The sequence below is a fragment of the Aplysia californica genome, unplaced genomic scaffold (genome assembly GCF_000002075.1).
Source record: "Aplysia californica isolate F4 #8 unplaced genomic scaffold, AplCal3.0 scaffold00194, whole genome shotgun sequence".
Lineage (NCBI taxonomy): Eukaryota > Metazoa > Mollusca > Gastropoda > Aplysiida > Aplysiidae > Aplysia > Aplysia californica.
In genome coordinates, this window is record NW_004797464.1 from 1,051,347 (window position 1) to 1,068,378 (window position 17,032).

The window sequence follows — 17,032 nt, forward strand, 5'->3', positions numbered from 1 at the left end:
GCTTTTTGAATGTTGATACATGCTTGTTTTAGATTTACTTAAAACTGAATGAAAATCATCATCAGCAATAAATCTCCTGTCAACAGTCCAGCTGAAAAAAATATGACCGGCACCGCCGGTCTTGCCCAGTTAACAAACCGCCCCTGCATAGGCTACCCCCAAAAAAGCCCTAACTCCACACTATCACACCTAAGGCCTAAGCCCGATACAGAATATCGGAATCCTAACTAAATCTAGAATCTAAATACCCAACACATTTTTTCTAAGTCCACGGCAAAACGGTGGGTGGGTAGGGGTGGGTGCAAAAAAAGCTTACCTTAGGGGGTCCAAATGCAAAATAATCATCCCTTATAGTGATTATGTCCTCACACGAAAAAGTACATCTGCAGAATCTCGTAAACAAACGATCGAACAAAGTTACATGACAACAGTAAGTTGACACTCTGCATCTTGGAAGCTTCTCTTAGTAAACACATCCATTCCCCGAATTCTCTAAATCAAGGCCTAGCCTTGTCACTATCACAAACTGAAACCTCTGCTGAATGAAACCGGCAAGATTTGCGTATACATTGAAACTCCACACACTCAGTTGAGTCAGTAGCTAGGCTTTCTCAGTCGCCTTGGCCTAGGCAAGCCAGTGCGCTTGTGCTACGTGCGGTGGGTCAATTATAACTGAGTGACTGTCGACTGTGCGTTGGTTGGCTATTCGTTCATAGACCATGAGCGACTGCGCAAGGCTGAAACATGAAAGAGTTGATTGATTCATTTACGTTCACGTTGCGCTTTGAAACGTTGTAAATTACCTCTGTGCCCTTCAATAAAAAGGATTCTACAACCTGATCTCACCATGAATAGTATTACTTTGCTAGTCTATCAAGTGCTGAGAAAGTAGTCTAGATATCTAGATCTATATATCTAGTTCTACTTTAAAACATAAAAATGAAAAAAGCCGTTTTGTTTCCGGGGCTAACAGAAGAAGTGGCGCGCGCGGCGCGGCGCGCAAAATGAGACCAGTGAATAAACCCCGCACGCACGCGGTGGGCGAACGGCCGAGCTTACAGAGCGCGGGACTGGCTGCTACGCCCATTGACATTGTGGTTTCTCTGCCTGAGCTCCTGGGGGATATTTATTTAGATCTAACATTATGATCGTACAAACTCTATTTAAGTTAGTCTTCGTCAGTTTTACGGCACTTGCAACACAACAAGGTTATATAAGTGCCGAAGATTAGAGGTGTTACAAGAGAGTAACAAACACCAAAAAAAGGAAGAGAGATCAAGGCGATATATAGATCTTTGATAGGAAAGAAGGAGCAAACCACACAAGAGCACCCGCAAAGTAATAATAATAATAGTGATAATAATAATAATAATTGACATATATAGCGCTCAATCCCGATTAAAGTACACAGACTCTGGGCGCTTTACATTGCAGTGCTGTCTACAACTGTCCAGTAACATGAAACGTGTTCTGGCCAAAAGAAAGTCACTCCAAATATTCATCTTATTAATTTAAAAATAGAAATGACTTCAGCTGACGTTTGAATGAATCAAAAGATTTGATCTCTCTTAAAGTACTTGACAAAGCATTCCAGATCTTGAGGCCTTGATATTCAGATGCTCTTTCACCCATTGTTTTAAGTTTCGTAGAAGGCGCAATCAAGAGCAGAAAGCGCGAAATGGCCAGTCATGACGTTGACCAGTACCTCTACTGCCGACTTCCCACAGCCCGCAGTCAACAAGCGAGTCTCTGTAACAAAGTCAAAGAAGGTCCTTCCTACCCCTGTGGTACTCACCTTTGAGGTACCACTGACTCACCGCTTTGGGGTATTGGAGGAGGACGGGATGGACTCTTCCTCCGCCCCCTCTTCTCCCCCTCACCCCTCTTCTATCACTACTTCTTCTTCTTCTTCTTCTTCTTCTTCTTCTTCTTCTTCTTCTTCTTCTTCTCGATCGCATCACACTTGAAGTCGGGTATCTGTCATAAATTGGGCTGTCCTGCTCAGTTCATCTGTCGGCCCGTATAGCTTCTCTTGTAGCATCAGTGGGGTTGGCCACGTTTCCTGTCTCAGGGCCCTGTGTGTCTTGCAGTGCTGAAGGACTAGTTTAAAACATTTGTACATATGTTGTCTCAGTCTTGTGTATTATGTCCTTAGTCTTAATATAATCACTTGTTCTTGGCGGGACAGCTCATGGTAGCTATCTAGTGTTTGAGGTGCTTTAAATAGTGTATTTATAATAGTTTTTATTTCTGTGTAGTTAACGCTGTTGCCTGGTTGCTCTTTCTGAGCTCCTAGTTTGGCCATCCTGTCTGCCTGCTCATTTCCTAAGACACCACAGTGTGATGGAATCCACTGCAGCATGATCCTCAGACACGGGATGTCCTCAATTACTTTTCGTAGCCTCGGTAGTTTGCTGGAAGTGATTGCCTGCAGTACTGACATGGCATCTGTTAGGAATACTACTTGGCTTTGGGGGTCTACCACATTCTTGATGCTGTTTGCTGCATGTATTAGAGCCTCTGTCTCTGCCCTGTAGTTTGTACAATGTCGCCCTGTTGGGACTGCCTCTGCTTGTCGCCATCCATTTAGGAACTGTACCTACACTCCGGCTCCCCCTCTTTTCACAGCATCAGTGGCAGATCCGTCTGTATAGATCCTTATCAATGCTTTTCTTGGGTATCTTTCTTCAAGCATGGACAGGGTCAGGGACTTCTTTCTCAGGTCGCTGTGGTCATCTTTTGTGGTGAACATAGGAATGGACGTGCGTATAGATATGTTTGTGTTTTTCTTTTCCCATGATGGTGCCTCTGGGGTGTGATTCAGCATGTTCACTGTGGCTGGTAGATGGTCCTGTATCTAGGCGATCATAAATCAGGCAGCGCAGCCCAAGAACTACACACCTTGCTTGTGGGCTGACACACCGGCCGCTCAGGCTTCGGCCCACAGCAAGCAGTGACCTTCGTAATGATAATAATGATTACAACGGCCACGGCTAGGCGGTCTCTTTCTCCCTCTCTCTCTCTCTCTCTCTCTCTCTCTCTCTCTCTCTCTCTCTCTCTCTCTCTCTCTCTCTCTCTCTCTCTCTCCCTCTCAATCTCTCCCTCCCCTCTCTCTCTCTCTCTCTCTCTCTCTCTCCCTCTCTCCCTCTCAATCTCTCCCCCCCTCTCTCTCTCTCTCCCCCCCTCTCTCTCTCTCTCCCCCCCTCTCTCTCTCTCTCCCCCCCCTCTCTCTCCCCCCTCTCTCTCTCTCTCTCTCTCTCTCTCTCTCTCTCTCTCTCTCTCTCTCTCTCTCTCTCTCAATGGTTTAGCTTCCCTGTGTTTGTGTTCAAACTAACGGACATGTAAAAAATTATTCTAGACAGACAAAAGCGATGGAAAGACAGAAAGTTGACTTGAGTTGAGTTAGAGTTTTACGGAAATGGAGGGCACACACTGATATGTTTTGACACCTTTTCATAGGATAAAATGTTTGGTAAGCTAGCAGTCCATGCCCGACATTCTGTTTCATCCGAAGGAAATCCATACAAGGTCACTTTTTCTGCACCTTTCTGACTGTCATAGCCAGTTTTGCATCCACCAACTGAGCATTTTCTTCCCATTGTTGTTCTTATTCCTTCAGTTTATTTTGAAGGTGTCAGTCACAGTCCAACAGAGTCATAACCACACATGATGAAAGCAATAAATAGGCCTAGAAGAGAAGCATGTAAGCACTGTGAAAGAACAGCAGATATTAAACAAAGCAGGTCGGGAAAAACACAAAGGAGCTCCCCCATAATTATGATCCGTATACTTTTCCCTACCTAACAAGGGTGGGCCCCTAGACGCTCAGAGTCTAGATATATAGATTTATATCTACATGGTCCTTTTAGTCTATTGTTTGTGTTACAAACTAATCTAAATCTAAAAGCAGATCTAGGGATAGGATGGAGAGTTCGTTTTTAGTGGTTGTATGCATAGAGAGGCTCTAAGTCAGTGAAGAGTGCGGATCAGAAGGGGGGGCCTCCACTGTGTAGACATGGATTTTAGAATGGATTTAGACAGATATGAATTAAACGTGCACGGTCAAAACTTCACTGTAGGTTTAATCTAAACACGTACACTGATGGAAGAGATATTTGATATTCACACAATCCAGATGATTTGGAAAAAAAAACTGCATTAGGCCTCAACTAAAAGAATCCAGGCATTCACTGAGTACGATGGCGATGAAGAATCTGAAAATGAACAGTAGGCCTACAGTGCAGCCAAACAGCACTTCAAATTTGCGATCTCAAGACTGCTGGTCAATCTTAATTAATTAATTAATTAGTCACCACTTCTGTTCCTCAACACACACAATGATGTAGAAAATATTCACATAATCCAGATGACTTGAAAAGCAAACTGCATTAGGCAGAAATAATCCAGTGTCAAAGCATGAGAAAACAACAATTCAAACTGACCGCCGCACCCTGCGTAGGCTTATCACTACTAATGATCTACAAGGTTGTGGGCTTACTACACGGGTGTGTAAGCCCACAAGGAATCTAGGTCAGTAGCGCGCAGGTGGCCTGATTATATGACCGTCTAGTCCTGTATGGATCTTTGGATTTTTCTGCTTTCTTTGATGAAGTTGGATCTTTTGAGTCTTGTGGTGTTTGATCTGGCTGTTCTTGTGTGCAGTATATGATCCTCCATAGCTTTGGCCTTGGTGTACTGTATGAGAGAATCTTTACCTTTGAACTCTACGTACCTTCATTTCTGAACCCCACCCACATTTTGATCCACTCACTGACACCGAATAATATAAATGTAATAATAATATTATTATAATCTTGCTTCTGTTTCCTGGATGTGTTTTCATGCATTACAAAAAAATTTAAAGTAGATGGCGAACGTGTAACACTTTTAAAAGTTTGAGTTGTTAAAGAAAGAACACACACACTCTCTCTCTCTATCTCTCTCTCTGTCTCTCTCTCTCTCTCTCTCTCTCTCTCACACACACACACACACACACACACACACACACACACACACACACACACACAGTCACACACAGAAAACAAAAACAAAAACAAAACAATCAACCAAGCAAAAGTAAATAAACAAGAATAAACAATGATGAGTTGATAAGCTTCTATGTCCAATTTCTGTTAATTTTTTCCAATGCAAAATTTATATTAAAAAAAGAGAGAGAAAGAGAGAGAGAGAAAGAGAGAGAGAGAGAGAGAGAGAGAGAGAGAGAGAGAGAGAGAGAGAGAGAATATCAGATCCCTTTTCGTGAAGCCTCGTCAACCGTACAGTGAAATATTTCTGAAACAAACTAAATACGCAACAATTACGACAACAAAGACGATGACGACGGCGACAACAACGCTTTGTGAAACACTTTTCAGAAAGAAATAGAATCTACTAAATATCGAACTGTTGAGAATACGGTTGCAAGTTGATATCTTAACTGCTGAAACTGCCTAATAGCGAAAATCCTTTTTTCATCGTTACCACTTCCTGACTCCGCGGACGCCGATTCAATCATTATCATTTCGACACCTCGAGGTATAAAAAGGACCCAAACTTCAGTTTTGGAACACGTCTTGGTAAAGGTTTTTGATCTATCTAGACTTGTTAAATATCCATGGATACTAAAAAAGTAGTTGCTTGTCTTAAACACATCACATCTCTTCTTGGTAGACATACTAGAATCTATTACCATTACTAATTACTTACTAGCGGTTCCAATATTTCCAATTTCAATGTCAGACATGCCTAGAATTTAGACTAGATGTAGATCTAGATCTAGATCTATATCAAACAATGAATCATATTCATCAGTGCCTTTCATCCCTGGCAGGGTATAGGCCACATACAAGCCCCTTCCATTTATCTGTGTCCTTGGCCATCCTTCCTTGCTCGTTCCAAGTGAGCTTCATCTCTCTCATCATGTCCCTTTCCACACACCTCCTCCATGTTATAAATCATATTGCGGTGTGATATAGTCTCGGTTGTGGGTTCAGCCATTACCGATGTGAATACTGCAATGCATTATTGATAAGTCAAATTTATTCTGTACCTAATTCTTTTAGAAAATCTATGTTCCACATTTGTTTGTTTGGGGTTTTTTTCTCCCGTCTGATGCTCAGGCTATGTGCAGCACTTTTCTTCATTTGTATCTTTATAGGTATGCAAATATTGATTTTATATTGGTGCTGATTCATTGCAGATTAGTAGTTTAAGAAATATTTTATGGTTTTTATTTAGGGAAGTGGTTGTTCTCACCCGGGTTGAGAATAACCTGTCTCGCTATTCTCACCCCCTGATCCCTTGTTTTACCGGAAATGACCCAAGAGGGATCAGAGCTGAGGTTACCGGGGCTGATGCTCCACAGGATCGTGTTGGTGTCCGAATAGGATCTAGTCACAGTCAGGGTTGTCAGATTGGACCCAAATCTAAGAAATTTGGCTCTTTTGGATTGCGTCTGGCCCGGAGAAGAATTTCATTTGGCTCTCTGGCTCTGCTCCAAACTCCAAATGTTCAAGCAGAAAGGGACAGAAAAGGCAAGAAGAATTTTTTTAAAAAAGAAAGAAAGTGAAGGAAAGAGTTTGGATTGCTTAATAAAATTATTATGTACAGTGGAATCCTGTTATTTATAACGAGAGGGATCCGAGGGGACTGAGTGCGAAATGTCCGTTATAATAGCAAGATTCTCGTTACAAGGGATCCAGTAATAAATTCAAGGGAAATAGTAAAGTAGGCCTTATCTATGAGTTTGGTGTTCTGTTTATTCCTTTTTGTATTTCCCCTGATGATGATTTTGTTCAACATGATCTCTAGGCCTTACTTGATCACAAACCGAATCAGGTTTTTTTTTCTCTAGTACTAGCACTGCTCAACGTTGGCAATCAGAAAGAAGGGGCTCTGGCTCTAGGCTAAATGTCCCACTGTGTTGTCCCCCACCCCATCACACCCTGTGGTGCGTTGCGTCTGTTTGGGCACGTGACACATTCCTTCCATCTATCAAAGCATTGTGACCATCCCGCACCAGAGAAGTGAGAGGCATGGTAGGCCTAGGTAATCTAGACTGGCCTGACCTATCACGTGATGTGTTCTGCTTGTCTGCGTATACCACACCCTCCCCACTCATTCGCTCCAGCTTTCATTGCGGGCTCTCCCATTCTTTGTTCCGCTAGATCATCAACAACTTTCTCAACTGGCGAGGTTTTATATGTTTAATTGGTCTGTGCGCTGTGCACAGCAGCAGCAATATTCTGTTATAACCGACTCGGGTGACTGTGTGATTGCGCAGTAGCAGTATTTCATTAACAAAGATAAAAAAGGGAAAAAAATGGGGTTTTAGAATAGTGTCTTTATAACAGACTTCTCGTTATTTCAGGACTCGTTATTTAATAAGTGGACTCCACTGTACTAGTTAACTCGATTTAACGCCCTCGCCCATTTGGTCTGAATAATTTACAACCCTTCTACCGTCGTGCAAGAGCATTTATTGTCTCGTACTTGTGTCTTGTTACATTTGTGCACACTCTCTGTTCCTTGAACCATAATTTATTTTGCAGGCAGAGACTGAGAGGCCTGCCACCATTAAGTCAGTGTGTAGACAGTCCGGCCGGTCCCACATCCTGCTCAGTAGCGTTGGTAGTGAGCTTTTTATTTTTTTACTGGAGAGGCAAAAAATGATTTTACATTAGATTATTATTCGATCCCAACCATATTTGGTAAGCCACCAAGGGCCAAGGTGATTTTAGCGGCCTGTGAGAGGTCAGGGGGGAGTCCTGGCCTCATGCCCACACTGGGATGGAAGCTATTTTCACCTGGGGGGAAGGTGAGAATAGTGATATATAGGTTATTCTCAACCCCATTAGCGAGACATGGGTTATTCTCACTCGGGGTGAGAATAAAGGTGTCCTCTATTAAAACTATGCGCTAAACCTTATTGCCTAACTTAGTTTTTTTTCGTGTTTGGACAAATGCGAGGGGGTTTCAGGGGGACATGGCCCCTGGAGGAAAAAGAAATCTGAAGGGACTCAGGTTTGGGGAATGTTTTTCCCTGGCATAATTTGTTCCTTTTCCAATAAGGTTTGAAATTTTCTTGACAACAAATGATTTGTGGCAGTTTAAGTTTAGGTGGCCTTATATAGCCTATGGATGATCTGCAGCACAAAATACAGCCATTTCAACCCCCCCCCCCAAAAAAAAAGCAAAAAAAAAGCAGTGCATTTGTGTGTGGGAGTGAAAATAAAAATTTACCAAATCTTTCTTTTTAAACTTACTAATGTGTCCTAATTAAGAGAACAGAACTATATGACATTGTATCCTTACACATTGAGCAGAGAGCTGGAAGTTTCTTTGAACCTCCAAGTGTCAACAGCCGATAAAATTGGTTGTAAGTTTTGTTCTGAGGTAGTGTAGTCGGCTGTAAGTTCATTTTATATCCTTTTTTTAAAAATATCGTCAAATTTTTCAACTCCTTAAAAATGAGCTCTTTTTCCTATTTACATTCTACTTTCTTAAAATGTAGGCTTATATATGGCCTTTACACTTGCTTGCTTTGCTTGTCCTCATGCATTTTCCAACATATATTGAAATCATATAATTTTTCCTGACACCATGGGCTATTTGTTAGCAACACTTGGAGGGTTAAAGTAGGATGGGAAAGTTGTTTAGGGCTGGTGTTATCTAGACTTCCATGACACATTGATCAGCATTGGATAAAGCGAGGAAGTAAAATGTGTGCGTTTTGTGACACACAAGGCTCTAGGCTTACACATACTCTAGCAACTCGGCCTAAGGTTTCTATTTTTCTGTAACTAAAATGTAACGAAAGTGGAGGCCTAACATTTAAATATACACAAAAATGTAGGCTTGTGTAATTTAAGGAAACTTGCTTTCATTCACGAATTTTGGTGAAAATATGTAGGTGTGTGGTGACAGTGACAATAAGCTGTAGTCCATGCACTTTTTGTAATAATTTGACAAGATGAGTGTTTCCTACTCTCACCACTGCTCTCTAAATAGAGCTTTACACAGTTACTAGCCCCAGTGTGTGGGAAATTAAAGCATTAAAAAAATGTTGATTCACGAACTGCAATTCATGGCTTTTGTTTTTCTTTTTGTTTTACTTTTTTGGTTTTCGTTTTGTTTTGTTTTGTTTTGTTTTCTGAAGGAGGTTTTAGAACAATAAGTCTCAGGCAATCTTATTAGTCAGATCTCTCTAATATCGGCTGTAAAAGCACTGTCTTTATATTTTATTAGTCCCGACTCTTTTGTTGCACGTTCCAACATCTGTACTAATTAATATTGTTCTTTTTTTTCTTACATCTTTTATTCTTTGAACCTCTGATGCTAATTAATATATGGATATTTTGCTTGCTTACGTATCAAGCATACTTTGAATGTTATTTTATCTTATTTTTCAGACGTGGATTTTCAAAATGGCGTACAAATGGGAGACTCTGAAGGCTATGCCTTCGAAAAGGGTTTTTGCCTCTTCTCTTGTTCATGAAGATAATTTGTACATCATTGGTGGGTGTGATGAAAGAGGAGTTCCTGTGGACAGTTTTGAAATGTTCAACACAAAACAGAAGAAGTGGCATCGTCTACAGAACATCCCAACCAAGCGTGCTGCACCGGCAGTGGCCGGTATCGGGAACAAAATCGTTGCAGTGGGCGGAGTTGCAGAGTCCCAGAGTCCTCTGGATGCTGTGGAGATATATGATATGTCTGAGAAGAAATGGCAAGTTGTAGAGTCTCTTGGGAAGAAACTGTTGGGCATTTCTAGCTTCGTGAAAGGTAATATTCTTTTATTAAATTGTTATTAAGTACTGTTTTCATCTTTTTCTATTGAAAAGATTGATCAACACAGCTGGATTCAAAAAGTTAAATATTTGTAGTCAGTCCTTTTCATGATACTTTCTTTGTGGTAAACCCTGCCAGTGTCAAATGTATACTGTTGATCAGTTCTTGCATGTGATGAATATACTGCATAGATTTTTGTCTGCATCTCATTCATTTGTCTTTTGGTGTCTTTTGTTTACAACAGGATGTCAAATTTTTTTTAAAATGACCATTATTCACATTCCTGTCAGTCAAGGCAAAGTTGTAGTCAGAAGTATTGAAATTTGTTTAAGTTCAGAACTACAATTTTCAGTTACATGTATGAGAATGCTCATACATAGTAAATTCAAATGAAGTAAGGGAACTTTTACTTTGTTAAAGGCAGTATCGAAATTCTGCTTCTTGTAACAATAATTTTGAAGAGAACTTTCCATCACCTTGTGGTAGTGGGATTAACCAAAGAGAAAGGCCATACATTACTGGATTAGTAACAATGAAGATTTTTTCCTTCTGTCACTGCAGTGTCATTTTGAATTGTTTCTTCTGCAGACAACAAGGTTTATCTCATTGGAGGGATGGCGGAAGACACAAACCCGACTGATGCCTTCGTTGAGTTGGATCTGGAGACAAACAGTTGGCAGAAACTTCCCGCGATGATCACCCCAAGATATGCAACATTCTCCTTCCTCATTGGAGACAAGGCATATGTTTTAGGTGACTTCTCATATTCTTCTACAGAAGCTCAATGACTGAACATGTCAGAGTTCTGGCAGAGCCAGTTTCTCCTTATGAACCTTGAACCTTTTAGATAAAATCTAAGATGGTACTGTGATATCAGCTGTAGAAAGAAGGCGTAAAATTTATATTAAAATATTTTTATATTTTACTGTAAGGGGAGCTATTTACGTATAGAATGGTTTTTTTTTAAAAGAGATTCACCACTTGATATTTCTGTTAGTTTTATGGATATTAAATCACTAGACTATCATATGTATATTTACACTATATATATATGTCTGAGTGTATATATGTATATATGTGCATGTGTATGTGTATATATATATGTGTGTGCGTGCATGCGTGTGTGTTTTACTCTTGAATATTATCAAATTCTTTTCCTATTGAACATAAAGGTGGAAGACAAGGTAAGCTGCCAACTACAGCGTTTGAAGTGTATGACTTCTCGACTCGACAGTGGCAAAAGTTGCCTGATATTCCCAGCAAGCGTGTGTTTGCCATGTACGCGACAGATGAGAAGAATATCTTCAGTGTTGGAGGCTTGCTGCAACCTGCCAGTCAGGGATTTTCAGATGTCTGTGAAATTTACAACATCGAAAAAGGTAGGTGTGCGTGACAGAGAAAGATGTCTAAAACTTTGTTTTTACTATTTCTACATATTATGCTGAATCGATTGTTAAAGTTTGCCAACTGCTGTCTCAAAAGTAAAACATTTAGTCATTGGATCTCTTTTTAAAATATATTTTAGATAATTTTCTATGAACGACTAGGAGATATTAATTTATTGTTTGTCATCATGATTTTGTAAGCAGTCTTCATTTTTGCTTTTATCTATATCTATGGTGGTACCTTAGAGACCCCTGATGTAATCCTTACTCTACTTTTCAGCCAAAATGCGTGTACATGTAAAGGCTTCTCATTAAAAATCTTGTATACTTCATTCCTCTGTCTAGTATCAAAGTCATTTGAGTGAAAATCATCCTGAATTGAACAATTTTAACCTCTTCCCATACTTATTCATCATCGTCATCGTCATCATCATCATTGTTGAAAGCTTGAAGATTCCAAATTTATAATATATAGAAAAGTTGCACATTTTATCATCATGATCATTATCATCGTCATCATCATCACCATTGTCATCTATTTGTTATCACCATCACAACTTGACTCTAATAAGATGTCCAATCTAGTCATAGAGCAGTCCCCTCCCTTCTCTCCCATCAAGTGATGGAACAAGTTTTTTCTTTTCTAGTCAGCTTATGCTCTTGTTACTTATTTGTGTCACAACATGGTTGAATCAGGCGCTTACCAATTTTTGGGCATGTAGGCTAATTGGTATCATCTTGAAGCTTGTTCTTTTGTCTTGCTTTCGAAGAAAAAAATACTCATCTCATGAATAGAAGTCGAGATGATTACAATTGAAGGAGGTGGGGTCCCCTGGTTTCAGAGGTAACATTGGTGAGAAAATGGGAGTCAAAGTTAAGTGACTTCCAAAGCTTAAGAGTCCATGGACACTGAGAAATTATACATTTTTTGCGCCTTTAATCAATGTTTTTCAATAAAATCCACACAGAAATGTCTTTTTAGATGCATGCAAAAAGTGTCGAAGGAAAAAACAAAAATCTATAAAAATTGACAACTGAGCGGGGAAATGACAGTTTCTATGAATTTGTTATTTTGATGAGCGCCTGATTTCACCATGATGCCTCGTATATATGCTGTTTGCCAAAGCTGTGCACTACTATTGACCATGGTCATATAACTTTGGTGTGTACACGTTTCTGTGACACATTTTTTCACTCTACTTGATATTTAGCATATGTGAGGCATCGTGGTGAAATCAGGTGCTCATCAAAATAATGAGGTAAAAAAAATCAGCATTTTAGTGGCCGTTGGACAATTTTTTTCGAATTGTTTTTTTTTGGCTCTACACATTTTTTAAAAAACACATTGATGTGTAGATTTTACTGAAAAATGTTGATCAAAGGCACAAAAAATGTAAATTTGCAGTTTCCATGCACTCTCGAACTTGTAAGTCACCAAACTTTGAGGACCATTTTCTTGCTAATTTTACCTCTGAAATCAGGCAACACCACCTCCTTCACTTGCCAATATCTCGACTTCTTTTCAACATACATAGGTAATTTTTTTTATGGAAAGCAAGGCAAAATGAATAAGTTTTAAGGTGATAAAAGTAACTCCACATGGCTTAAAATCAACGAATGCCTGATTCCACCATGTTGTGACACATATGTCACTTTTTATATCAATATAAATGGAAACAGTTTAAATGTTAGCCTACATAATGAGAAATGTTTTCTTTATTTATTTTTAGTATAGAATTTTTTGTAGTCTTTTGAACCAAAGTTGTTGAAAGTTAATAACAGCAGATTTTCAACGAGTTTCATCTGGTCGATCACTGCGTGTTAGAGAGGGGTTTAAGTGTAGTCCGAGTGACTTTGAAGGGAAAGGTCAAGGCCAAGCCACACCATCACCTTTTTGTTTTCCTTTCTGGTCTTCTGCAAACTCATTCTTATGTAGCAGCTCTTACATTTTGTTTTATTTGGAAAAACTATTAAATCTATCTCACAGAGAATAGAAGAAACAAAGTTTTTATTTGATGACTATTGTATGGGTCAAGTATTTTTGTATGGGGGAAAAATAGGGGGAGGGGTGGGGGGGGGGGGGGGGGGAGTTGGAAATGTTTTTGTGAAAACTCTTGCTTAAATTAATTTTGTCTTGGTCAAAATGCAATATAAACTTATATGGTATAAACATCTTTGTTTTAAAAATACTTGAATTGAAACTTTCTTTACTGCTGCCCTGTATTGCAAATACTAGGTAAAAATGCAATGCAAAATGGCATAAATTTATATCTGTAGTTCTCAATGTCTGAACTCAAACAGGTTTCCTTTTAATCTTGTTTTTGTGCTCTTTTCAACCCTCTAGGAGAGTGGAGAGTTGGCCCGTCCATGCCCACCAAGAGAGGAGACTTTGCTGTGGGCATCGTTGGTGGCAAGTTGGTTTGTGCAGGAGGCCTAGGTCAGTTACGTTTTCTTCACGTTTCTTTGTAAGATTGATGATAGAAGGCCATTCCACTGTAACTGACGGGACATTTGGACTATACTTTCTTACAAGGATAACACTGTCTCGTAATTCAATATCAGTTAATTAATTTCAACTTTAAATCAACCAAACATTTGAAAGATATGTAAAGAATCATATTAAGATAATGCAGTCATTTGAAAAAAAAAGTACTTTATGCAGATTTTATGTGTTTAGTTTTGGTAACTGATGGAACAAGTGAGGGGTTTTTTTCTGTCCCATCAGTTTTCTGTACTCCTAGAGTCACATGGTAGTATGTCTGTCATTTTACATTAGTTGAAAGCTGCATTCTTGGAATGGGATTATTGAATTTCCTGTCCTTGAACCTTGTTGAAAAGATTCACCTTCACCTTTAACATCTCTCTCTCTCTCTCTCTCTCTCTCTCTCTCTCTCTCTCTCTCCTCCCTCCCTCCCTCCCTCCCTCTCTCTCTCTCTCTCTCTCTCTCTCTCTCTCTCTCTCACCAAAAAACCCCCCCCCCCCCCCCCCTCCCCAAACAGGTAATGAAGGCAAGCCTCTGAGTACGGTGGAAGTCTTTGATGTGGACTCAAACTGCTGGAGCTCCGTGACAGACATCCCGTCCACCCACTGTTCATGCTCGTTCACCCTGTTCCAGGGACGTCTCTTCGTGACCGGGGGCCTCTCCATGCGGGGACCCAGCAACTCTCTAGAGGCTTTAGAGTTCTCCTAGTTTTCTTATCTCTCACAGAAAGGGGCAGAGGATAGATATTGCTTTTTATAACTAGAAATTTTGGTGAAAGTTCTCATGGCTCCATTTGATAGCCTTTTAACGGAAAGAGAACATTGTCAGACATGAAGAATTGTGCTCTGAAATTGTGAACTCTTCTCTCTTCAAAGAGAGTATCAGCTCTTCAGAGATGAGAGCACTGCTCATCACAAAAGGTTTTGAAATAAGGTTCTTGATTTGTTCAAGTCATGAAGTTGATAGCTACTTTTGATCTTCTGATGGGTTTCTTTACATGACATATTGCTTTTGTATCCCTCATTGCTTCCCTTAGGTCTCTATAGTCTAAAAGGATGTGTCTGTTTAACATTATATCTAAGTGTAAAAAGTAAGTAGAAGTATTTCCTTTGCCCTGTAAATTTTGGAAAATGTACTAATTTGTGACAAATTTTTCTTTCTTATTAATCTTCTTATCATTCTTGATGCAAGAGTAGGATCTATGTTTGAAAATATTTACATTTCAGCGCATTAAGTACGGTACGAGAAAAGGTGTCATTTTCTTTGTGAATGTAAGACATGAGTAGTTCAAAAAGAGAACCAAATGCAAAACCAAAGTTGCACTATGTTTACTTATTCTTTTTATTGACTTGGTATTAGATGTGATCTATGTTGCTTAATTTTCCTTTCCCATTTTGTAATTTATCTAAATTACTTTTTCATTTGTACCCTTGCATCAGGGTTTTCTGCTACACCAATGGGCACTTTTTCTGAAGCATACGGAAAAATGAAATTTCTAGTGTTTGAATTTTCATTTTCTGAGAACCATTTTTATTGTTGTGTCTATTCATTTTTCTGTTTGGCTGATAGTGCCGTATAGGTTGTGGTATTTATTAGAAGTGCACCATATACTTGAATTATTGTAGTGCAGTATTTAGGGCTCCAGTATAGACGTTATTCCTTATGGTGGAAGCTGCTCCTGAAGTCTTGACTGTTCTCAATTGTAACCCATTTGTGACACAGGGTCAGATCGTCCTGCTCTGTGCATAGTTTGGGATCCCTAGGGACAAAGAGTAGTATTAGATTTAGCGGACAGTTGCCCATAATTAGACCCCATTTATAAACACTACCAACTATCTCAAAAAGGAAAAGATTTCTTTGTACAGGATAAATATCCCTGCATATGAATCTGGATTTGGTTTTACGAGTTACATCTAACAGAAGCAGTGTGCTGAACACAAACTATGACGATCAACCTTTGTCAACAAGGTCCTCTTGCTTTGCAAAGCATGATGTGCGTCATATGTCACAGCAGTAATCTGCTTCCTTCACTGAATAGGAAAAAAATGATGAATGGTGTACATCATATATATTCACGAAGGGCTTAAAATTATTTTGTATCTCTAACAAAGTGATCTCTATGGTCTAGGTTTACCGGCAGGTATGATGTAATGGTTAAGGCTCTTCAGCTTGCAGGGAAAATATATGTGAGGCTGCGTGGTGAAAACAGGTGCTTATCAAAATAATGAAATTGAAGAAACAGGCATTTTTCCGCCAGTTTGGCCATTTTTATTGAATTTTTATTTTTTTGCTCAACACCTTTTATGTCGATATAGAAACACATTTCCATGTGAAATTTACTGAAAAACATTTTTTAAAGGCTCAAAATATATGATTTTTCTGTTTTCAAGGACTCTGAACCTATTGAAGTCACCAAACTTTGGCGGCCAGTTTCTCGTAATTTTTACCACTGAAACCAAGGGCTATATCTCCTTCAATTGCAAATATCTTGACTTTTGTTCAATATAGATGGATATTTTTTCCTCCAAAAAGAAGGCAAATAAACAGTCTTTATGATGATATCAATAACCACATATGCCCAAAAAGTGACGAGCGCCTGATTCCACAAAGTTGTGACACATATGAATTTAATTTCTACACAGAGGGGAAGATAATGTGTGTGTGTAACTGACAAAAGAGTCTTGAAGTCACAAAAGATTTCTTTTTTTTAAAGGGGACTATCGTGGAAAAATGATGTTTTGGGGAAAAGTGAGATTCTTCATGATATCACTCACCTCAACAATCACTTTTCTTCAACCTATTTAATTGACATATCTGACAAATTAAAAACAACAGTCACTAAGAAATGTAATTTTATGCAGAAATACAATAAACTACAAGAGAAAAAAACAAAATGAACACGTGGACCCTTTTCTGAGGCAGGCACACATATCTTATTGAGAATGTTTCTCTTTTCTGTTTGGATGGCTTTTCCTGCCACATTTGAAGAAACTTAAATCCAAGTTGATCTTAACTGTGTCTATAGGGACATAAAACAATAGCCGTGATTCTAGGTTGTAAGTTTTAAGTGTTTCAGTGAAACTTGAATTATCTTATTCTGACATGAAAGGCCATTGTTTTCTCTTATTTATGTCTATGAAGTGGCATGAAAGTGCCATTCATCTACCAAACGTGCTTTTCTTTAAAATTTTGAAAAAATAACAAATTCAGTCTTTTGTTTTTTAGTTTTGCTTCTGATTGCAAAAAGGCTGCCTTACTTACCTCTCTTTGTATTACATTTAAAAAGTTAGAATGTGTGTCTTAGTAAGGGATCACCAGACTCATCCTCTCGTTGTTGCTGCACCTTTAACTCTCACACAGAGCCTTTTGGTTATTC

General features: G+C 39.2%; 2 protein-coding genes across 3 annotated transcripts in view; one reads left to right on the forward strand and one right to left on the reverse strand.

The window, feature by feature from the left end:
• Positions 1–949, reverse strand: part of LOC106011813 — a 36,857-nt gene extending 35,908 nt beyond the window's left edge. Inside the window, exon 1 of the mRNA XM_013082786.2 lies at positions 317–949. The gene's annotated coding sequence lies outside the window, so the exon portion shown is untranslated. The remainder of the gene's footprint in view (positions 1–316) is intronic.
• Positions 950–5,462: 4,513 nt separating this feature from the next.
• LOC101850804 (kelch domain-containing protein 8B) lies at positions 5,463–15,500 on the forward strand. Of its 2 annotated transcripts, none has more exons than XM_013082809.2 (6): positions 5,463–5,576; positions 9,411–9,783; positions 10,378–10,542; positions 10,962–11,168; positions 13,519–13,611; positions 14,174–15,500. In XM_013082809.2, exons 2-6 carry the CDS (start codon positions 9,426–9,428, stop codon positions 14,362–14,364), a joined length of 1,014 nt encoding a protein of 337 aa, XP_012938263.1. In that variant the 5' UTR covers positions 5,463–5,576; positions 9,411–9,425; the 3' UTR covers positions 14,365–15,500. The 2 variants fall into 2 exon arrangements, with proteins under 2 accessions (XP_012938263.1, XP_035825808.1); XM_035969915.1 differs by lacking the exon at positions 5,463–5,576 and adding an exon at positions 7,420–7,629.
• Positions 15,501–17,032: the final 1,532 nt, after the last annotated feature.

Coding starts and splice junctions, on each gene's coding strand:
- LOC101850804 (XM_013082809.2), top strand. CDS start 9,426: ATGGCGTACAAATGGGAGACTCTGAAGGCTATGCCTTCGAAAAGGGTT. Junction 10,543..10,961: donor AGACAAGGCATATGTTTTAG/GTGACTTCTCAT, acceptor TTGAACATAAAG/GTGGAAGACAAGGTAAGCTG. Junction 11,169..13,518: donor AATTTACAACATCGAAAAAG/GTAGGTGTGCGT, acceptor TCAACCCTCTAG/GAGAGTGGAGAGTTGGCCCG.